General features: G+C 38.8%; 1 protein-coding gene and 1 long non-coding RNA gene across 2 annotated transcripts in view; one reads left to right on the forward strand and one right to left on the reverse strand.

Moving 5' to 3' along the window:
- The window catches only part of LOC136792978 (uncharacterized), a 28,318-nt gene extending 20,318 nt beyond the window's left edge, over positions 1-8,000 (forward strand). The window contains exon 3 of the long non-coding RNA XR_010837641.1: positions 7,686-8,000. This is a non-coding gene — a long non-coding RNA (uncharacterized lncRNA). The remainder of the gene's footprint in view (positions 1-7,685) is intronic.
- N4BP1 (NEDD4 binding protein 1) overlaps positions 1-24,604 on the reverse strand; it is a 49,066-nt gene that overhangs the window by 18,754 nt on the left and 5,708 nt on the right. Inside the window, exon 2 of the mRNA XM_059044324.2 lies at positions 952-2,645. Coding sequence (XP_058900307.1) covers positions 952-2,645 — 1,694 coding nt within the window. The remainder of the gene's footprint in view (positions 1-951; positions 2,646-24,604) is intronic.

Genomic DNA, 24,604 nt, shown 5'->3' on the forward strand with positions numbered 1-24,604 from the left:
GTATTTCAATGACTTCATTCCATGTCAGAAGGTCCTGCCAACCTTCCATGCCCCTTTTCTTGAACTGCAGCTACTTAAATGCTAAACCTTGAAGACTTCTTCAAAATCAGTGGAGTGACTGGTTTTGAAAACCGGAGGGAGACTACCTAGCAGTTGTTGAAATGGCGCGATAAAGATGTCCTTTAGGACGGAGCAAAAGGCTGTAGCAAGTGAAACTCAGGAGGCTGAAACCTGCCTGATGTCAAACAGCTGGTCCACAGTGAGGTGGAGACTCTCTAACCCCCAAACTCTCCTTAGTCACTATATCAAACCGCCCCTTAGAGAACTAATCCAATCCCACACTGGAAGTATAAAATCAGAATCCTAAGGGTTCCAAGACAGGCTAAATAGAAACGATCATTTAACCCCTTTTACTAAAAACAAATATACAAACTTTCAGTAGGAGCAGAGGCCCATAAAGAAGCTCAAACTGAAGAATCAGAAAGGAAATTGCTATCACTCTATCAACAGAAGTATAAAAGAAGTACATCACACCTATTATCCCTGCACATACATGGCTAAAGACCTGGCATGCTGTACATAAAAAGAAAAAAAAATCTTTGTCTTAAGCTTCATCCTCATATTCAAAACCTAATGGTGTTCATGGCATTAAGAATCTAAGGATTTAAAAGTCTCTTTACTGCTTATCACTGGGACATGCAATGTGAACAGGTAAGTTTTCTATCATTCCTTGCTCTCAGAAATACAGGTTCAGCAGAGTGAAGAAAGAGTTTATACCATGCCAGAGGATGGAATAACAAAACTTTCCCAATCAGCTGTTTTCTTCTTTTTGTCAGGTAAGGCTATAGGTCAACTACACAGACGCACAGGATAGTTCCTACAAACACATGCAATTCTGAGACATGGCTAAGAGGCCTACTGAAAACTATAATTTGAAGAGAGTGGACTTACGTAATTGCAACATTGCTCCCATCTATAACAATGTGCTTCAAATCCGTCCTCCCTGGTTCATTTTTTAATTCCAGCTTGTAGGGCACTTTCAGAGTATCTCGAAATCTTTGAACCCCAGTAACTGAGGAATCGATATGCTCAGAAGGTCCTGCCAACCTTGCATCAGTAACTGAAGGTAACAGCTGGGGTAGCGGCATTGGTGGAGAAAGGGGTGGACAATTTGGCTTAGACTGAGGAGAGGTACAACACCTCGAGCGGTTTTCACAGGCAGACTTCATATTATTTGGAAGCAAGGGTTCTGCTTGCTGCTGCACACCATTTTCAGGAAAAACTGGAATTCTGGGCTGGTGACTTGAAGCTCCTCTTGAAACAAAATTGACAATTTCTTTGGGACTTGAAGGGGCTAGAGAGGGTAAAAGGCCATCAGTTTCAAGGTCTATATTACAAATGTAGTTCTGATTTGAACTCCAGATTTCTTGTTTCTGTTCTATTGGCACTGTTCTGAAAGTATTAATTTTGCAATTTGAGGTACATGGTTTTGATTCTACTTTGAATGGTAACTGAGAAAAATTTTCTACCATATTTTGCTGTGTGTGAGTCTGTGTTTTCTTTGGAGTGGAATCTGCCGTAAGCTCATTTATGCTGCTACAAACACCTTTATTTTTGGTTCTGTTGGTCTCTGGATACACAGTACTAGGTGGAAATTCTCTGTCTTCTTGGAATCTTTTATTTTCCTTTTCAATTTCCTCCAAGAGTAATAATGGTTCAGTAGCCGGCCCATACTCCCTAATGACCTTTTCTACAATTTCTTGGGAATAGCCCATGGTTTTAAAAAAGTTTACAAGGATGTTGTATTCCATTTCCTCAGTAGTGTCTTTTACATCTGGACTTAAATTTTCCGCATCAGTAGAAGAATCAGATAGGTCAATGATTACACTTCCAGCTAATGTCTTACCATCATGTAAAAGCTCTCCCTCTTGAACATTTTCCAAAGAAAACTGTTTCTTGGTATGCCTTTCTTCAGAATCAGAAAACCTCCTTTTGTGACAAACTCTGTCTTTGGAAAGCGCCTCTTCATCTGGTGTTACACCATTTATTGGAACAAAAAGTACATCTTGTGAACTAGAAAAGACTGTGTCCATTTGTTTTGTAAGCTCAGAAACAGGAGTCCCAGCTTTATTTCTTGCCTCTTCCTGCAAAACAATTTCATCTCTGGAAATATTCAGCCCTGTGGCAGCATTCTGTGTAAACTCTGTTTGTTTAGAATCTCTAATTTCAATTACATCATCATCTCCTGTTTCAAATAGATTCTCCTCACCTTGAGTGAGTGCCAAAAGTTCTTTTTTCAAGGAAGTGGGTAAAATCAACAAGTCCATTGTATAACTGTCTGCACGAGCTTCAACAAATTGTTTAAATTCCCTTTTTACCTCTGATTCTTTTTGGCTGTTGGGTAGGTTCTCATTATTCTCGAAGAGCTTTACAAACTGCTGAATGTGACTCCTAGCCATGACCACAGCTTCGGCACTTCCTCTGATGCCAAGAAGACCGATGTCGAGAATGCAGAGATCGGCACAGGTGTCCTGAATCAAGCTCTTCAGAAACAGGCTCTGTGCCCCAACAAAAATGCAGTGCATGGCCTTGGGGTAACATTCTCTTTCTTCTAGTTCGGGTTCACAGATTCCTTTAATATATTCCTGTAAAGAGAAAATAAGAAATTATATCAATTTACAAAAGCTCCTTACAGCACATTACTATGTTACACATGAAATTACAAATATCAAGCTGCACAAAAGTCAAAAGCATGCTAATATCCTTGGAAAAAATACCACGTTTTAACTGAAATATTTAAAATAACAGATTTAAGTCACTTAATTGTTTTCAGAGGAACTGAAAACTTTGCATCTAAGTCTAAAATGTAGGTATGTATAACATTTTCAATAGAGTATCTTGCAATGTGATCTTAGGAGTTTGCCCAGCTGCACAGTGGATAATGACAAGACTGGATTTATTTATGTCTATAAAGAATGAACATCTTTGCTTGCTACTAGTCATTTATTACTACTATGACATAATTAAGAGAGAAGATAATCAAATCAAATGATTTACTCCAGAACAAACCTTGACTTTTGTTTTGCTACTATTGTTTTCAGATGAAACAGACTGATTTTTTTGAATGCATTTAAAAACAAGATCAGTTTAACAAAAAAATTCTTCTAGCTGGCTGGAACAATGTATATACCCCATATACTTTTACGTCTGTTTTCCAAGAAAGACCAGACTATTTAAATGTAGATCTAAATATAAAGAACCACAGAATGCTGAATAGTACTGCCTTTCTCAGATATAAAGCTACGATTTCCACTGAAATTTGGTATTGAAAGAGGCCTGAATGAGGTAAAAAAGGGAACTGGGTTCTTAAGCAATTAGGTTGCCACTGGAGGCTGAAGAGTGAACCAAGTAAATGTGCAAAAAGCACTCACACCAACAGTGGAGCATACTTGTTAATAATCTGGGCACTGGAACCAGTTCCTAGGCTCAAATTCCAGCCATGCAACTGGTGACCTTGCTCAAGTTACCTAACCCTTCTGAGCCCAGTTTCTGCAACAGTGCAAGAGAGAGAGGCTAGTGCAATCTCAGGTGTTTTGAGGAAATTCAAAGAAATAATAAATGTAAAGTTCTGACAATAGTGTCTCACACGTGCTTACTAAATAATAAACACTGTTACTTCAAATTATCAGTGAGAGCTTTCTGGACAGACATCTGTAAGAAATGAGCCTGGTGATATCTGATCTATACTTCACACTAAAATCAGAATGGCGAATTCCAAAATGGTGCTATTTTTAAAAGTTCAACCTGTGCAACCTGTGCAACTGGTTACAATGAGGCTTTACAAACTTGCACCTACTATGTACACTTGCTGTTATAATGGCCACACGTCCTCCACTAGAATTTATATACAAATGTGTACATATTCCTTGTTTACACATTTTGAACTACCAGATTCTTACAAGGAGATGAAACACCAGAAATACAAGGAAAATATCAAGGGGAAAAGCTCAACCCACGCAGTATAATAATGTTCAGTCATGAGTTCTTTACTCTCTTATGTTCTTTTGGATAAACGTGGAGTATCTATGAGCTTGGTGGTATGAATGAATCCTTTGTCAAGTAAGTGGCTTGCAAATATTTTCTCCTAATCTATAGTTTGTCTTTTCATCCTCTTTTGTGACAGAAGAAGTTTTTGATTTTAAGGAAGCCCATTTATTGGTTTTTTCTTCACCAAGACTTAGGTCCCAAAGATTTCTCGCATGTTAGCATCTAAAAGTTTTACATTTAAATCTATAATCCATTTTGAGTTCATTTTTGTTATCAAATGCAAGGCTTTGTTCGAGGTTCATTTTTTTGCTTATGGATATCTAGCTGCTCTAGCATCATTTTCTGAAAAGACTATCTTTTCCCTATTGAATTGCTTTTGCCTGTTTGTCAAAAATCAGTTGGCCAAACTTGTATGGGTCTATATCTACGTTTCCTATTCTGTCCCATCAACTTATGAATTTATCCCTTCACCAATACCACAGTCTTGACTATTATAATTATCTAATGTCTTAAAATTGGACAATGACTGCTCCCACTTTATTCTCCTTTTAAAAATTTTTAGCTATTCTAGTTTCTTTGCCTCTCCACATCAAATTTTAGCATATCTTATTTAGCAATTATGTTAAACTTGCACATTGATTTGAGGACAAATGACATCTGCCGACTCTTCTGATACATGAACATGGTATGTCTCTCCATTTCTCCAGATCTTTGCTTTCTTTCATCACTGTTTTATAGTTTTGAGCATACACATTTTGAGTCCTATACACGTTTTATGAGGTTTATGCCCAAGTATTGCATTTTTTTGAGCAACTGAACATGGCGCTGCATTTTAATTTTGGTTCCTATGTGTTCATTGCTAATAAATAGAAATACAATTGATTTTTGTATATTGATCATATATCCTGTGATCCTGCTGATCGTATTTCTAATTCTAGGATTTTTTTCTTCTAGATACCCTGGGATTTTCTATGCAATTATGTCATTTCCTTTTGTTTTTTTCTCATCTATATGCCTTTTACTTTCTTGCCTTACTGTACTGGTAGAACTTCCAGCACTGTGCTGAAAAACAGTGGTGAGCTGACATGCTTGCTTTTGTTCAGTCTTTGGAGAAAACGTTCAATCTTTCACCATTAAGTTAAACTTTTTGTAGATATTCTTTATCAAATTAAGGAAGTTACCCTATATTCCTACTTTTCTAGGAGCATGAACATGAAACATGAGTGTTGAAACTTGTTAAATGCCTTACTAAATCAACTGATGTAATCATGTTATGATTTCACTTCTTCAGCCTGTTAATATAATAGATTACATTAACTGATTTTTCAATATTTAACCAGCCTTCCATCCCTGGAATAATCACCACTTGGTCATGATGTATAATTTTTTTAATACATTGATGGATTCTATTTGCTATATTTTGTACTGCCTTATCTGGTTTTAGCATCGGGAAAATACTGATTACGAATGAATATAGGAGTGTTCTCTGCCATTGTATTTTCTAGAAGAGACTGTACAGAATTGGTGTTAACTCTTTTAAAAACACTTTGAGACTTCTCCAGTGAAACAGCTTGGCTCAGCGATTTCTTTTATGAGAATTTTAAAAAATATATTTATTTATTTGGCTGTGCCGAGTCTCAGTTGCAGCACATAGGGTCTTTATTGTCACACGTGGGAGCTTCATTGCAGCATGCGGGAACCCAGGCCCCCTGCATTGGGAGTGCAAAGTCTTAACCACTGGACCACCACGGAAGTCCCTTTTATGAGAATTTTATTTTTTTTTAACATCTTTATTGGAGTATAACTGCTTTACAATGTTGTGTTAGTTTCTGCTGTATAACAAAGTGAACCAGCTATACATATACATATATCCCCATATCTCCTCCCTCTTGCGTCTCCCTCCCACCCTCCCTATCCCACCCCTCTAGGTAGTCACAAAACATGGAGCTGATCTCCCTGTGCTATGCGGCTGCTTTCCACTAGCTATCTATTTTACATTTGGTAGTGTATATATCTCAAAGCTACTCTCTCACTTTGTCCCAGCTTACCCTTCCCCCTCCCTGTGTCCTCAAGTCCATTCCCTACATCTGTGTCTTTATTCCTGTCCTGCCCCTAGGTTCTTCAGAACCATTGTTTTTTAAAGATTCCATAAATATTCCATATGTGTTAGCATACAGTATTTGTTTTTCTCTTTCTGACTTACTTCACTCTGTATGACAGTCTCTCAGTCCATCCACCTCACTACAAATAACTCAATTTCGTTTCTTTTTATGGCTGAGTAATATTCCATTGTATATATGTGCCACATCTTCTTTACCCATTCATCTATCGATGGACACTTACGTTGCTTCCATGTCCTGGCTATTCTAAATAGTGCTGCAATGATCATTGTGGTACAGGACTCTTTGAATTATGGTTTTTTCAGGGTATATGCCTAGTAGTGGGACTGCTGGGTCATATGGTAGTTCTATTTTTAGTTTTTTAAGGAACCTCCATACTGTTCTCCAAAGTGGCTGTATCAATCTGCATTACCCTCTCCAGCATTTATTGTTTGTAGATTTTTTGATGATGGCCATTCTGACTGGTGTGAGGTGATACCTCATTGTGGTTTTGATTTGCCTTTCTCTAATGATTAGTGATGCTGAGCATCCTTTCATGTGTTTGTTGGCAATCTGTATGTCTTCGTTGAAGAAATGTCTATTTAGGTCTTCCGCCCATTTTTGGATTGGGTTGTTTGTTTGTTTTTTGTTTGTTTGTGGTACGCGGGCCTCTCGCTGTTGTGGCCTCTCCCGTTGCGGAGCACAGGCTCCGGACACGCAGGCTCAGCGGCCAGCCACTCCGCGGCACGTGGGATCCTCCCAGACCGGGGCACGAACCCGTGTCCCCTGCATCGGCAGGCGGACTCTCAACCACTGCGCCACCAGGGAAACCCTGTTTGTTTTTTTGATATTGAGGTGCATGAGCTGCTCGTATATTTTGGAGATTAATCCTTTGTCAGTCGCTTCAAATGCAAACATTTTCTCCCATTCTGAGGGTTGCCTTTTTGTCTTGTTTATGGTTTCCTTTGCCCTGCAAAAGCTTTTAAGTTTCATTAGGTCCCATTTGTTTATTTTTGTTTTTATTTCAATTTCTCTAGGAGGTGAGTCAAAAAGGATCTTGCTGTGATTTGAGAATTTTAAAATTATTAATTCAATTTCCCTAACAGCTGTAGGTCTATTCAAATTACCTATTTCATATTGGGTAAGTTATGGTAGTCTGTACTTTTTGAGGAATTGGCTAATTTCATCTAAGTTTTCAAATTTACAAGTGTAAAGTTGTAGGATTTCCTTATTCTTTTTGATGTCTGCAGGGTCTGTAGCTGACATCCTGATTATTAGTAATTTATGTCTTCTTCAGTGTTGCTGAAGTTTGTCAATTTCACTGACTTTTTTCCCTAAAGAACAAGCTTGTGGTTTCATCGAGTTTATTATTTCTGTATTTTCTACTTCACTGACCTCAGCTCTTTATTTCCTTCCTTTCACTTACTTTGAGTTTATTTTACTCATCTTTTTCTAGTTCCTAGAGATGAAAGCTTAGATTATTGATTTGAGACTTTGCTTCTTTTTAAATGTAATATGTGTTATAAATTTCTCTTTCAGGGGACTTCCCTGGTGGTGCAGTGGTTAGGAATCTGCCTGCCAATGCAGGGGACACGGGTTCAATCCCTGGTCCAGGAAGATGCCACATGCCACAGAGCAACTTAGCCCGTGTGCCACAACTACTGAGCCTGTGTGCCACAACTACTGAAGCCCATGCGCCTAGAGCCCATGCTCCACAACAAAGAGAAGCCACAACAAGAACCCCACGCACCAAAATGAAGAGTAGCTGCCGCTCACTGCAACTAGAGAAAAGCCCATGCACAGCAACAAAGACCTAATACAGCCCCAAATAAATAAATATATTTTTAAAATTTTAAAATATTTCTCTTTCAGCACTGCTTTAGCTACATCTCACAAATTTTGAAATATATTATTTTCATTTTCCTTCAGCTCAAAGTATTTTAAAATTTCTCTTCAAATTATCTAATATTCAGAGGTCTGTTGTTGAGTTTCCAAGTATTTGGATATTTTCTTGTTATCTTTCTGTTACTGATTTCTAGTTTGATTCCTTTGTGGTCAGAGAACACACTCTGTATGATTTCAGTTCTTTTGAATTTGTTGAGATTTGTTTTATGCCCAGGTTATGATCTATCATGATATACAGTCCGTGGGCATTGAAAAGAATGTGTATTCTGCTGTTGCTGGGCAGAGTGTTCTACAAACATCAATTAGAACCTGGTTGGTTGGTGGTGTTGAGTTCTCTTATATCCTTGCGGATTTTCTGTCTCATGGTTTTATCAACTGTTAAGAGAAACATGTTGAAGCCTCCAACTATTACTGTAGATATGTCAATTTCTCCTTTCAGTTCTACCAGTTTTTGTTTTAACTATTTTGTAGCTCTATTATTAGGAATATACACATTTAGCAATGTTATGTCTTCTCAGTAAACTCACCCTCTCTTTGCTCTGAAGGCTATTTTGTCTGACAGTAATATTGCCACTCCAGCTTCCTTCTGGTTAATGTTTACACGGTATATTTTCCCCTCCTTTTAATTTTAACTTACCTATATCATTATATATGAAATAAGTCGAAGACACCACACAGTTTGGTTGTTTTTTAAATCCATTCTGATAGTCTCTTTTAAATTGGTGTGTTTAGACTGTTTAATTTTAATGAAAGTATCGGTAAGTTTGGATTTAAGTCTATCATTTGTTTGTTTTCTGCCTGTTCCCTATTTTTAATTCCTTTTTTCCCTATCTGGCCTTGTGCATTATGCAAACATTTTTTAGTATTACAATGTAATTTACTGCATTTTTTTTTTTACTGTATCTCTTTTTGTAGTTTTTAAAGTAGTCATGCAATCAATTACATACTTAATTTTCACAGTCCACTTAAAATCAATAGTCTATCATTTCAATAGAAATGATAGACTTACCACTCATACTATTCATGTTTTTTATTTTCTATATCTTATGATGTTTTGACATCTTGGGAGGCCTTTCAGACCTGGGGAGAGACTTACCCGCCCAGCTAGCTAATTCCTAGGAGTTGTGGCCAGCCTGCTTAGGGCATGCCTTTCGAGTACAGTGCTGTGCCCCCACCCCTTCTCCTTATCTAATTCACAAATCAAGCCCTGTATCAAGCCAGGACCAGGTACCAAACAACTAAGGACAGCCCCTATGCCCCAAAGCTGGCAGGGATTATCCAAAGTAGCCAATCCTGCCCTGTTTACCCTGCTATGCCTTTCCCCTTACTCCTGCTTCTGCCTCCTGCCAAAAACCTGATGGCCCTGCAAGGTGAGGCATGCCCTCTTGTCTTGGGAAATGTTAAGTGATCAATATCTTCTTTCAATGGCATTGACTTCTCCGTGCCATCACTCAGTCACCTCCATAACTTAAACTCCTATGGGTATAAATTTTAGAACACCACCATCATATGGGTTCCTTTATCCTCAGTCTCTACCCTCCCTGCTCTCTCTTGTATGTTACAGCTATCTCATCAATTCCAGGTACAAACATTTGAAATCTTATCAGATGATGTCATAAATTTTACTTTCAACCATTAACTCACTTTGAAGAACTCAACAGGAGAAAGTAATCTATTGTATTTACCCAGATACAGTACATCATTTCTGTCTAAAGAACTTCCTTCAGCAATTCTTTTCCAGCAGGCTACTGGCAATGATTTTGGTGTTTTCTTCAACCAAGAATGCTTTATTTCACTTTCATTTCACTTGACAGAAAATTCTTGGTTAACAGTCCTTTTCTTTCACCACTTAAATAATATTGTGTCACTTCTCTGGTCTCCATGGTTTCTGATGAGAAATCTGTACTCATTGTAGTTGCTGTTCCCTGAACTGTGTCTTTGTCTTGATGCTTTCATGATTTTTAATGTGTCTTCAGTTTTCAGCAGTGTGGTTATGACATGTTTGGTGTGGAATTCTTTGAGTTTATTATGCTTGAGTTCACAGCTTCTTGAATCATTATGTTTACATTTTCTGCCAAACTTGGGAAGTCTTCAGCTATTATTTCTCCAAATATTTTTTTTAGCACCACACTTTCTCCTCTACTCACCTTGTTCAGATTAGATAACTTCCATTGTCCTATATTCAAGTTCATTGACTCCTCTGTCATCTCCATTTAAAAACTGAGTTCAGGGACTTCCCTGGTGGTCCAGTGGTAAACAATCTGCCTTCCAGTGCAGGGGATTTGGGTTTGAGCCCTCATCAGGGAACTAAGATCCCACATGCCACAGGGCAACTAAGCCCTCACGCCACAACTACTAAGCTCGCATGCCTTAACTAGAGAGCCTGCATGTTGCAAACTACAGAGCCCACGCACCACAAATACAGAGCCCACACACCCTAGAGCCTGCACGCCACAACTAGAGAAGAGAAAACCTGCACTCCACAACTAGAGAGAAGCCCGTGCGCCACAATGAAGAGCCCTCACGCTGCAATGAAAGATCCTGTGTACTGCAACTAAGACCTGACGCAGCCAAAAATTAATTAATTAATTAATCTTAAAAAAAAAAAAAAACGTAAAAAGAAACGAAACGGAGTTATTTGTAGTGAGGTGGATGGACCTGGAGTCTGTCATACAGAGTTAAGCAAGTCAGAAGGAGAAAAACAAATACCGTACACTAACACATACATATGGAATCTAGGGGAAAAAAAATGTCATGAAGAGCCTAGGGGTAGGACGGGAATAAAACACAGACCTACTAGAGCATGGACTTGAGGATATGGGGAGGGGGAAGGGTAAGCTGTGACAAAGTGAGAGAATGGCATGGACATAATACACACTACCAAACGTAGGGTGGATAGCTAGTGGGAAGCAGCTGCATAGCACAGGGAGATCAGCTCAGTACTTTGTGACCACCTAGAGCAGTGGAATAGGAACGGTGGGAGGGAGGGAGACGCAAGAGGGAAGCGATACGGGAACATATGTATATGTATAACTGATTCACTTTGTTGTAAAGCAGAAACTAACACACCATTGTAAAGCAATTCTACTCCAATAAAGATGTTAAAAATAAATAAATAAATAAATAAAATAAAAATTGAGTTCATCCAGAGAGGTGTTATTTAGGTTATTGTAGTTTTCAGTTCTAACCTTTCCATTTGGTTCTTCTTTATGTCTTCTATTTCTTTGTTGAAACTTTCTATTTTTCTATTAGCTTTAAAAGTACTTGTGATTGCTTGTTGGAGCATTTTTTTTTTTTTTTTTTTTGCGGTACGCGGGCCTCTCACTGTCGTGGCCTCTCCTGTTGCGGAGCACAGGCTCCGGACGCGCAGGCTCAGTGGCCATGGCTCGTGGGCCCAGCCGCTCCGCAGCATGTGGGATCCTCCCGGACCGGGTCATGAACCCATATCCCCTGCATCAGCAGGCGGACTCTCAACCACTGCGCCACCAGGGAAGCCCCGGAGCATTTTTATAACACATGTTTTAAATTCTTTGTTAAATAATTCGAACACCCTGTGTCATCTTGGCATTGGTGTCCACTGTTTTTTTCTCATGAGTTTGATATTTTCCTCATTCTTCATATGCCAAGTAATTCTGTATTGTATCCATTTTGAATATTATGAGTTCTGTGTCTTGTTTAAACCCATGATGAATGTCAACATTTCTGTTCTAGCAGGTAATTGACCTAGTTAGATTCAGGCTGCAAGCTGTACCCAGTCTTCTGTGAGCTGTGGTCCCAATATCAGTCCAGTTTTTAAAGCCTCTGCACTGCTATATGTATCTGTCCCACATGTGTGATACCCAGTGGCCAATCTGGGACCTGGATGGTAGTTTTTCTATTGTTCTCAAAAGTCTTTGTTGTTCTGATAAGGAGTAGATCCATGCATGTGTGTAGCTTGGGGATGAACCTAGGAGATCACACACAACTTTTATGGAGTCATTTTCCTGAGCTCCTCCCTCTCTGCCATCTTTCTAGTGTTTTCTAGTTCCCTGGGCTCTTCTTTTCAGTCCTCCAGTCAGAAAGATGGGGCTTTGGTTTCCCCACTTTGCCTTACACTTCTGCAACTGTTCCTGGTCCATCCAAAGGAAAGAGAGAGAGAGAGACAGCAATGAGACTGGCCCCATCCTCCTGGAACCACAACCCCACCAATCAGAGAGGAAGGTTCTCCTCCTTCAGCATTTTGGCTCCTGCAAGCTCCCACTGCCACCACCGTGGGACTGTTTGGAAACTGGTGTGTGCAAGGGAGTGAAGAAAAACAAAAACGGATTTTCGCACAGTATTACATACTCCATTTTCTGCCCCTTGAGTTAAAACTAGAGGGCTTCTCCAGGTGCTCCTTGTGTGCCCTAGTGCCCACTTCCACTTCCAGATTAGGCTGTATTGAGTTCAGGCTGAGGGATAACAATGGAAAAAATGGAAAACTCACCACTGGTTTGGGGGTACTGTGAATTCTGGTTTTCTTTCCCAATCTGCCTGCTACTGTTTACTTTTCAGAGTCCTTAAATAGCTGTTCCATGCATTCTGTCCAGGCTTTATCACTATATTCACAGGATTGGCAGGGTAGAGTCTATCTTACTCAGAATTGGAGCTGCTCCCTGCTGCCTGCTAATATGTGAATGATGCTGCCTATTTAGCATAAGTAAGGGCATGGCTGAATTCACAGGAGTCAAATACTGCTGACTACTATGCAGCCACCGGGTAAGAAAAAGTGGATTACATCCACTCAGTGGAACGCCAGCAACAGTGAGCCAGCCTGGAAAGAAGAGGTTTCTTCTCCAGATAACAGACGTCCAAAAAAAAAAAAAAAAAAATCCTCTCAAACAAGGGCTAATTCTCTAATTGATCCAAGATAAAGGCCACTTATCAACAGATCCTGCCCAGACACAAGGCTTCCAAATGGCTTTTCAGATTTAGTATGAAACATTAAAAAAAAAAACCCATGTCAGAAGAAAGTCTGGCAAATATGAAGACAGAAACCAATAAAGTAGAACACAAAATAGAGAAAAACTGCAGGAAAGTAGGTAATGCAGGGTAGAAAAGAAAACTTAAACAAAACTTTAATTACTGCTTTCAAACAGATATAAGATGATAATGAATTCATAAAACAGATATCAAAATGCTAAGAAAAAAATAGAATAAGAGCACTAGCAAATTCTGAACATGATGGCCAAAACAGAGTCAACAGAAGAACCGAAAGACAAAGTGGAAGAAATCCTTCCGAAAGTATCAGAAAAATAAAGAAATGAGAGAAAAGAAACTTTAAACGTCCATCTAGGATATCCTAAATCCAAATAACTGGCATTCCAAAAAGACAGAATGGCACTTAATAAAGAAATAACACAAATCATTTCCTGGAACTAAAATGCATAAGACCCCATGCATTAGCGAAAAAAGTTACATTAAGTCTTGTTTGGGAGCGGATGCACCCAGATCCCACCTTGAAAGGATCCACAGAATATCCAAGCATGATTACTTCTTAAAGGCCCACTAGAGAAAAATCCTGTCGGTGGGGTGGGAATAGGGCACACATAAAGGAATGATAATCAGAATGTCAAATTCTCAGTAGCAAGTCTGGATAGTCGGGGAAAACAGGGTAGCAATGCATTGAAAATGCTAAGGGAAAATGATCTTCAATCTATAATTCTGTAACATCCACATTATATACCAAATATAAAGAAGAATAAAGACATTTCTAGCATGCCAAAGGCTGAGAAAATTACTCCCATGGATTCTTTTCTTGAGAAACTATTTTAAGATGAAGGCCATCAAAAATATGAGAGATAAAGTAATTAGTAAATTCCATCCATGAGTGGCAAACAGAAGTCCACAGATTTTAGCCATGCAGCAGAGAAGCTGAGCAACCAGCTGACTGGAGGAGGGAAGAGGGCTCCAGGGTGTTCTCCCAGAAAAAGAGGCTTAAAGAATAGTTAAGACATAAAGGAATATTTGTAAAATATTAGGGATATTTAAAGCACATTTCATAAGTAGGTGAGAAAAGGGCAGATAAAAATCCTGGGAAAAATTAAAAGCTATACCAGAAAGAGAACATAATGTAATATAATAAAGTACTTGGCTTTGCAACAAGTAGTATTTATATGTCATAATTATATAAGCCTGTTTCTTGCTTTAACTAAAAAAACAACAAACAAACAAAAAACTATGTTGGTGTCTTAGTCTGTTTGGGCTACTGTAACAAAATACCAGACTGAGTGGCTTATAAACAACAGATATTTCTTTCAGCTCTGAAGGCTCAAAGTCCAAAATCAGGGTGCTAGCGCCGTTGGGTGAGGGCCCTCTTCCAGACTGCGGACTTGTTGTGTCCTCACATGGTGGAAGGGGCAACGGAGCTCTCTCAAGCCTCTTTTCTAAGGGTTATTAATCTCATACATGGGGGTTCTGTCCTCATGACCTAATCACCCCCCAAAGGCCCCATTCTCCTAATATCATCACATTGGGCATGAGGATTTCAACACTTATTCATTTTGAGGAGACACAAATATTCAGACCATAGGAATTGAGAAAATGGGCCTAGTTTTTGCCTCATCATTTATCTCAAAGAAAGTGAATAATGCCTAATATTGATAAGAAATAGCAGTATATTATTTATAATTATTTAGGTAAACATCAGAACAAATAGCTAAAAACAATGAGAAGTAGTTACCTTCAGGAAGCTGGGGTGGGGTAGAAGCAAAGGGACTGCTATTCTTAATAAAAACTCTCAGTAGTACTTGATTTGTTTTAACCATTATTTTATTACATTCCCTACTTACTAATTTTAAGAAAAAGGTTTAAAAGTGGATGCATAACATGCTGTGATGCTGTATGACAAGATTATAGAGGGCCTCAGGAGAGCTCCTATTGTGTAAGCACTAGGAAGACTGGCAGAGAAATGCCCAATACAAGCACAGCTGTCTGACATTATTCCCCAAATAACCAAAACTATTAATACAAGATTAACTGCATAGATTTGAGGAAGAGCTATGCTAGGAGCTTGTTATTGCTTCACATACCCAAAACTCCTCTTTGTTTGCCCTAAGAGGAATGAGTAATTATCCCTTGAGATTCAGATTCAATTTTTTCATTAACAATTTACTCTTGGGAAATTACTAATAGCAACAATTGATTTCTATACTCCAGTTTAGGAGTGAGCAATAAAGTATACAGGCATACAGTGTTACTACATTCATGTCTGGCCATCAGTTGTATTGGTAAGAAAGATTCTGTGGATCTAAGTAGCCATCATTTGCATTTGGCTGTATTTCGTACCTGAACATTTGAATGTTAGTCAAAAATTGTTTCCCCTCCATCCTGCAGCATTCATATATTGTTTTACTTTACTCAGGATTTTAAGAAAAAAAGGGGGGGGAGCATATAATATATACAACAGTAACTTCCTTTTCATATGGCAAAATGAATTTCTGTTATTCTACTTTCTACAAATTCAGCTCTTCTCAACTATATAACAATTCACAAATCAGAGAGAAGCTCCTGGCAACCCCTGCCATTCAGAACATAGCTAAAACCAGAAAGGATCAAAGTGGCTATTCAAGAATCTGCAGGTTTGACCTGGGGAAAGGGTTCTTGGCACCACTCTTCACTATCTACCACCTCTTATTTATGGGCACACACCTGAGAGACTTTATCAGCTTGTCTCCCAGATCACATATGGTTTGAAGCAGCTGAATGAAAGTATAAAAGGAACAGCACAGTGTGCTACCTGCAGAGCACGCAACAGCAAATGATAATTGACAGCACAGGTGCAAAAGTAAGGAAGACACAATGGTTAAAAAACATAGCAACTTGAGATAATCTATCATGAGTGTAGAACTGACACACTCTGGCAGCTGCCAGGAGCATAACTGCACCCTGGCACAAATATAACAGAAGATACTCAAGTCGACCACAAATCAAGGAGGAAGGAGAAACTACACAGGCAAGGAGGCTCTTAATACTTTACAGATAGACTTCTAAAACTGTTCGGACCAGTAGTTCTCTACTTTGGATGCACACTTCAGGATTCTAAAGATTTCTTATAACTTAAGATACTCTCTCAGAAATGGTGGTATATGTTATCTCTAAGAGAAAAGAAAGTAGAAGGATTAATATGATTTTTAGACTTTCACATATGAGTCCTACAGAACATATATAAATTAGAAGCACCATAGTACCTTAGATAAAACAAACTTTTAATATCATTACCTACATATCTGTAACAGGTCCATTTTAACCTGTTAAGGTAACATGTCTCTATCTGGTCACCTACATTAATAATATCGCTATAAAATTAAAATAACCATTTAGTCATATTTCCAATGCATTTCCAACATTTGCTTTCTGTTCCATCTTTCTCCTCAATCTTATTTCCAAAATGCCGACCAAGTTCTTCCCCAGGAAGAGCACCTTAACTGCTCCGCAGGGACTTCCCTGCATGCTCACTCTGAGTCGACTTCTGGAGACAGACCAGGAGGCTGCACTCTACCCTAGAGCTCATCCCCATTACATCTGTAAATCTCAGAAATTCTACAGCTTCCAAAATTTTCAGCTCTCCTGAGCAACTGATCTTCACTTTTACCCAAATAATGTCTTCAGGTCCCCAACCTCATTTCGGTCAATTTTCTCACTCTTTGTAAAAGATGTTATTTTACCAGAGCCTGAACAGATATGAACTCCTTTGACTGCCTCTCTGTTTTCATCTAAAAATTCTACCTTTTACAAATTCTTTCTACTTCCTTCTGCTTCAAAGCCATGCCATTTTCCCAGACCTTGATTCATCACTCCCCCTTTACCCACCTACCCCTGCCCCTCTGTCTGCAAATATGGCATGAGTCTTCCTGATCCTACAGAACACTTCCTTCAGCCCAACTGCCTACGCATGGAACCACTCGGTCTTTTCATCTTCACTCTTTTTGAAAAAGTATCCTAAACCCCTTTCCCTGTCAACCCCTTGAAATCTGGATTCTGCCCCCATTCAAGCTGAAACCACTTTCCTGAATGACAACAATGCCAAACCCAAAGGCCCTTTTCTCTGTACTCTCCTACTTGGGCTCTCGACTTACTTGGTAGGTAGCATGATATCTACCGTTGACCAACTTCTTGACAAGTTCTTTCCCCTCCACACTTCTGAGATACCACTAGCTGTCTTTACTTCCCATCTTTCTGACTATCCTCCCAAATCCTTTGCTGCCTTTTCCTACTGTACATTAAATGTAGATATTCCGCGAGGTTCTGTCTTGGTCCTCTCCCTCAATTATACTCTAATAGGCTTTTCAAGTTCCAACCGTAACTTTTATTTCTCTGATGGTAACTCCAAATGTCCACCTCTAGCCTTTAACACTGTTAGGCTGCAGACTATCCCCTGGGCATTTCTACCTATCCCACAAGTGCCTCAAACTTTACAGGTCTGAATCAGAGCTCTCAGCTCTCCTCCACTCCATCTTTGGTCCAAGTTCCTGCCTATGAAATGTAGATGCCTAGATTCAAAGCTTTCTTTCCTCTTCCTTCACTTGCAATCCTTCACAGATCTAGCTGCATGTGAACACTACAACCAACACTAACCTCTTCTTTCTGTTGCCAGTCTTGTCTCACTCCGCTGCCTTGTAACAGTATAAAAGCTATGCCTGAAAACACGCCGTTCACTTCCCTACTCAAATACTTTCTAAAGCTCTTCACTGCAAAGGATTAATGTTCAAGATCCTCAGAATTATACTCAAAGTCTTTGTTGGTTTGGACTTCAGCATGTTTTCTTATTTTTGGAGCCTAATTTAACCCTTCCTTCAAGAATTGGCAAAAATGGGGTGGGAGGATGTTAATCTGTTTTCTACACACAACAGTATCTTATTATTTAAACAACAGCATTTATCATAACTCTACTAGATGGTGTGGGTACTGGCCTTGGTTTTAACCAGAGGTGTTTCTGCTCTTCCTGGGGGCACTAGCAATGTCAGGACACAATTCTGGCTGTCACAACTGAAGAGGTGCTCCTGGCACCTTGGGGGTAGAGGCCAGAGATGCTGCTAAACATCCTACAGTGCACATTACAGCCCCCTACAACCAAAGTATTAGCTGACCAAAATGTCAATAGTGCCACTGTTGAGAAAACCTGAATCAGTCAATAAATGTCTAACAAATACATGTCAAAACAGGAATTAGGAAGTTTGGGAACACAGGCTGACATCCAGCCTAGCAGTATCAATGATGTGCGTGCGTAACACTGTTTAAGAGAGAGTGGCCAAATGACAAAAAAGTTGGGGAGGGGGTTCATTTTAATAGATTGCATAACATTAAGAAAAATTATCAAACACTTCTAAATATGGCAAAAGGATGGCCTCTCAATCACAATGGAGCACACTCTTTCGCCCACCCAAAGATGATTTACTTCTCTGGGAAATGTACCTTTGTCTTACACACCATTTATTATTGATTAGGGCCTGGACTGTGATGCTACATGTCAAAAATGTAGATTTCTGTCCAGCAGAGATGTCAATTATCTCCATCTGGTAGAAACTATATCCCCAATGGTTATAACTTCACTGCTTTGTAAGATATTAGCCAGTTTATATCTACAAGCAATTTTATTCCATCATTCCTTTTTCTTGGTTGCAGACACTCAGAGCCTCAAATACTCAGATCCTCAAAAGCTCTTTGAAACACCTTTCCATTCCTGTTGTTTCCCTCATTTATGAGATATCTGACTGTCTGAAAGTCATGTTTATAACTTTTAAAATAAATTTTCACTTTGGCAGTCTTGTAGGACCAATGGAGATGTCCAAGTGAGAAAGCTTGGAGCTATTAAACTGAGTGGCCCAAGAAGGGTACCTCATTGGCTCTGGGAGCCCAAGCTTACCTACTTTTGGCTCCTAGGGTGAATCCCAAGCATGAAGTGAATTTTACTAGTGCTGTTACCCTGTTCTTTTCCCTTCTGATTTGTGTTTTCACTTTATGGTTCTTTGCCACATGTCCGTTCCCACACTGCCTCAGGGACCAAGTGGCTACAGACTACCAGGTCAGTCTCACACATGAATCTAGTCTGCAGGAATCTGAGTTTTACAGTCTGACCATGTGGCGATCTGTCACCAGATAACAGGGATCCACTTTCTGGGCATGAGAGACTACAGGAAAATCTGGTTGTAGTCTTTTCTGTTCTTCTGTTTGTGCAAGAACATGTCTCAGGACTACTGACAGAAGAATAGCCCTTCCAGTTTTGTGTTTTTGGATTACTTTCGACCTGTGGCTACAATTAGGGAACCAAAGCTGAAAGCTCTCTGTGTGTTTGTCTCTATAAATGAGAAAAAGCCTTTACTTCTTCATGGTGTGAATGTGAAATATATTCCTATCTCAGGGGTTATTAATAAAGTAGATAATAAAGTTTCTTAAAGAATTTCTGTTCGAATTGGTTTATAGAGAACAAGCTTTTACATAAATCCATATTTCTAGAACTCCTAGAAAATAAAGAAACTAAACACCCAAACTTATAATGTGTTAGCTTTTTAAGGACAAAAGAGAAAGAACGCAAAATGCATAGAAGCTGAAACTTCAAAGGCATCTGTATTTAGAATCCAAATTCATGTAATAAAAATAATCCTTAGGGAATTCCCTGGCCGTCCAGTGGTTAGGAAGCAGTGCATTCTGTGGCCCAGGTTCACTCCCTGGTCCCCTGGTTGGGGAACTAAGATCCTGCAGGCCACAAGACATGGCAAAAACAAACAAACAAACAAACAAAAAAACACCTTGGACAAATCAATCTGACTTGATAATTTTAATGCTAACTTAAAAATAGATGGCCTTTCTCTGATTTTATCAGTGCAGAGTACAATGCAACATAAGATTTTTTAACTTAAGAGTTTTCTTTCACGAAGAGACTGATTATGAAAAATAAAAATTTATACATTAAACTAAATTGAATTAGAACACTGCTACATTTTTGATATCAGAAGTTATGTTGCTCAGTAGTTGTCAGCTTAAGCATAATTACCAACATCCTTAGTTAACTTTAAGACCTTGGTTGGACCAACAGTAAATGGTTAACTAACAGACACTCTTTGGATACATGGCTAATTTCCAAGTGAGAGACGCCAAGCATAAACACACACATTATACATTTTTCTTTTCAGTATAACCACAATGTCATTATTGCGCCCAAGGAAATGAACAACAATTCCTTAGTATCATCTAATACCCAGTCTGTATTTAATGTCTTTTTCCAGTTGCTCTGTTCTAATTATTCTGATTTTTTCCCACTATAATTACACAATTCTTGCCTTGCTTAGTATGTCACATATAGAATTAGTATGCACTCTTTTGTTTATGGCTTTTTTCACTTGGCATACTGTTTTTGAGATTCATCCACATTACTGCATGTCTCAGTCATTTGTTCTTTTCTATTGCTATGTAGTATACCACTCTGAATGTCTTTTACACCTAAACTATCTTTGATGTTTGGCAAATGTCCCCAGGCAATCAATCACAAAGATTTGTCTTTCACCTTATAAGGATGCTAACACTATTAATTTCATTGGGTTACTCTGAATTTCTTAAATTGCAAACACTTATTAACTGTGTCAAATCAAAAGGGAGGCTTGGTCTACTTCTACTGAGTCTCTTTACTTTTCATGGCAATGTAGTTACTTGCACAGGATCATTAAGAATCTGTCCTCCCTTTTACTAGGACAAACTTAGACAAATTCATTGTGCTACACAGACCATAATTAGAATGTCATATTTAAGACTAAATCTCAATCAGGTATGGCAAGGTTACTATTAAAACACAAGGACTGGGCTTCCCTGGTGGCGCAGTGGTTGAGAATCCGCCTGCTGGTGCAGGCGTCACGGGTTCGTGCCCCGGTCCGGGAAGATCCCACATGCTGCGGAGCGGCTGGGCCCGTGAGCCATGGCTGCTGAGGCTGTGCGTCCGGAGCCTGTGCTCCGCAACGGGAACGGGAGAGGCCACGACAGTGAGAGGCCCGCGTACCACAAAAAAAAAAAAAAAAAAAAAAAAAAAAAACACAAGGACTGTAGTTCATGTATGGAACCAACTCAGGATACTGCTCTGGTACCTACTCTGTGGCATATGCAGTATAAGGAAAGTCCCTTCCTGGCAGGAGAGAAATTTTAGCATATTTTGGGAATCTTGAGGAGCGAAGAATTCATCCAAATGTATAAATGCTACAGGTGAAATATGTAGAGATGATTTTCTTGACTTTTTTTAGAGATTTGTTTCCTAGCTTTAAAATAGAAGAGACAAAAGAGGCAACTAAAAACAAAAACAAATGAAAACCACCCAGCTACTGAAAAGGTAACCTTAAGAAATTTCCAAAGAGGATAATTCTCTTGTCTTAGTAATTGCTAATACCTCCTGCCATACTCTATATATATACAATCAGGCTAGTCTACATGCATGTGTGTGTGTGTGTGTGTGTGATCAAGAGTAATCCTTGAGGCTATCTGTAACTACAAGGGCACAATTAACACAAATTACAGAAACTCTGGAAGTAAGGTAAAAGAATAGCTGTATGCTCTCTCAGTGTCACACTAGAGAACTGTCTAGCAGGCCCAACAAGGACTATTTCATAGCTAGGGCAGCACTATCCAATAGAACTTTCTGTAATGACATATGTTCTATATCTGCACTGTCCAAATTGGTATCAAATAGCTACATATGGCCACTGAGCACGTGAAACACAAGTGAGGAAATGAATATTTAATTTCATTGAATTTTAATTAAACAGCCACATGTGGTAGTGGCAACACACTGGACAGTGTAAATCCAGCCTTCAAACTATTTTTGTATGGGCCCTAAGAATTGTTTTTACCTTTTAAAGGGCTATAAAAAGCAAAAACAAAGAAGAATATGAAACAGAGACCCTGTATGGTTAATAAAGTCTGAAAATATTTATCACCTGGCTCTTTACAGAAAAAGTTCGCACACGTTTGTATGCTCTAGGAGAATGTGTTTTTTTGTTTGACATACTATTTATATTGAAAAAGGCCCAGAATCTGTGAAATTACACATTTAACTTGCATATTTTTGTCCAGTAAAGACACAGATGATTTCTGTGATAACCCTCCAAATTACTGTTTCATGAACAAGTTTTGTATCCATTCTAGCAGTCTTATTTCAACATTCTTTTTCAGTACCTATATTCATTTCCTGTACTGTTCCATGAACCAGTTTTCCTATCCAGCTAGTTCCCTCAAAAATGAGTTATAAATAAATGCTTGACATGTGCTCACCTTGTATCTTTAGGAATTACACTTTAATTAAAAACAAAAAACAACCAAATATAAAGTGCTCATTAAAAAAATTCCTATTTACAAAAACAAAACTAAAAAAATGGCGAGGGGCTTCCCTGGTGGCACAGTGGTTGAGAATCCGCCTGCTGATGCAGGGGACACGAGTTCGTGTTCTGGTCCAGTAAGATCCCACATGCTGCGGAGGGGCTGGGCCTGTGAGCCATGGCCGCTGAGCCTTTGCTCCGCAATGGGAGAGGCCACAGCAGTGAGAGGCCCGTGTACCGCAAAAAAAAGGTGAGGATTCAAGGCATATTTTGAGAAGTAGAAAATATGATGTGGCAGTCGTTCCTATTGTCTACCAATATCCATGTTCTGCTTCTTTAACAAACAGAACCCAGATTTTGTTCAGGGCAGCAATGTATCTAGTTAAAACTGAACATTTCCTAGCTCTTTTTCCTGCATGTATTGGCCATATGACATAGTTCTGGTCAAAAAGAGATAAGAAAAAGTCTGCTGGGGAGTTGTAGAAAGGTGTTGTGGCTTCTACCTTCCTTCTCGAAATAGAGACTTGATGGCTGGAGCTGCAGTAGGTATTCTGTGACCATGAGGGAAAGGCCAAAAGAACTGCAGAGACCTTCACCCTGACAGCTCCTAACCACTGCTCAGCCTTGGACTGTTGTTCACCTTAAGACTTTTTATTGAGTGAAAGAAAACTAAAACCATTTTGTATAATTTCTATCACTGCAGCCAAATCCTGATCTATCTATCAGCCTAACTGTTAGAGATATATCATCTGCATTAACCTATTATAATAAAGTAATGACTTTATTATCTTAATTTTTAAAATACCAGGGTTAATAATGAAACATATTGTGAACTAAACATGTAGGTTCAAGAATGGATAAAGATCCCAGATGACTGGTAGATAGGGATTTTTGATGAAAAGGTGTCATAATCACAAATGACTTTTACATAGAAAATTCAGATGTGAATCCACACAGTTCTTATTCATCAATTAAAGTAATTCTGTCAGCAGTAAGACTGAACAAAACTTTCTCTAAGTCCAAAGGAACCTCTTAAATTAACAATTAAAAGAAATAATTCAGTTTCTTTAAACAAAAGGATTTTCCTATGTTGTTTCCATATGACATAACTTATTTTTATAAAAACAGCTATTTAATTAATTACTGAGGATTTCCCTCCTATAATTTTGTTTCTGAAATGCAAGACTTCTAACTTCATACAATTATATTAATTTAGTAAAAAGTCAACATAGAACAAGATGTTGTCCCTGATTTAATTAAAACCCTGTAATACTAGCTGGTAAACAAATAGGGAAGAGGAAACTACAGTCATGAGCAACCACTTTGACCCTAGTATCATCAGCGTGCATATCCCTTATTTCAACATTCTGGTATAACCCCAAAATATTAACCATAAAAGAGACTGAACAAACCTCTGTTTCTTAAGAAGATGATTTTCACAACCATGGTGAGTTTAAAACTATCATTCTAGAAAAAGCAAAAAGGCCTCCAACCTCCTTTCTGGTAAAATCAAAACAAAAAACTCTGTCACTAACCAGTATTACATCTATAAATTATTTCCTCCATGAACAAATCTACTGTTCAAGAATTCATTCATGAAACCAGGTACCGAGTTCTTCTAACGGAAAAGGAAATAAAACAATGTAAGGTCCATCTTAACCCTCTGAAGTCAGTGAATTAACAGGCCACTTCTACTGGAATTGCGTTTTCTTTACCCATATCTTTCTCCTCTCTTACTCCACAAATATGCAAGCAAAAACTCAGGTAAAGTACAATCATCAACTCTTCATAAGACCCTCTCTTCTTTTCCTCTCAAATTAAAAGCAGACTGGCTGTTAGTCTACCTTACCACAGTTTCTCAGGTGTATTATAATTTCAATGTTTAAGACTGATGAGTCCTCCGAATTACTCTCCTTATAAGTCCTCCAGATTGGTGTTCTTGGTAGGTCACTGGCTGTGCTTCACGGTGGCTATTCACTGCCATGAAGTAATGCCTGAAATAACACCACCTGATGGGCAGCTGTAGGTAGCAAATTCAGTACCCTAAAGGTTCAGGGAGAAACCATACAAGTAGCCATGCTGTTCACTTCCAATTACTCTTCTTTTGTTTGTTAACCTCCAGGACAGGCTCCTAGCTCACCAACTAACTCTAGCACCCAATTCCCTGCTATGGACTGCCATGATCTCAGCACTGCACTATCTCTAGATGCCTCACATGTCCATCCTTTAGCCTCTCACTTC

Source organism: Kogia breviceps, chromosome 18, assembly GCF_026419965.1.
Source record: "Kogia breviceps isolate mKogBre1 chromosome 18, mKogBre1 haplotype 1, whole genome shotgun sequence".
NCBI lineage: Eukaryota > Metazoa > Chordata > Mammalia > Artiodactyla > Physeteridae > Kogia > Kogia breviceps.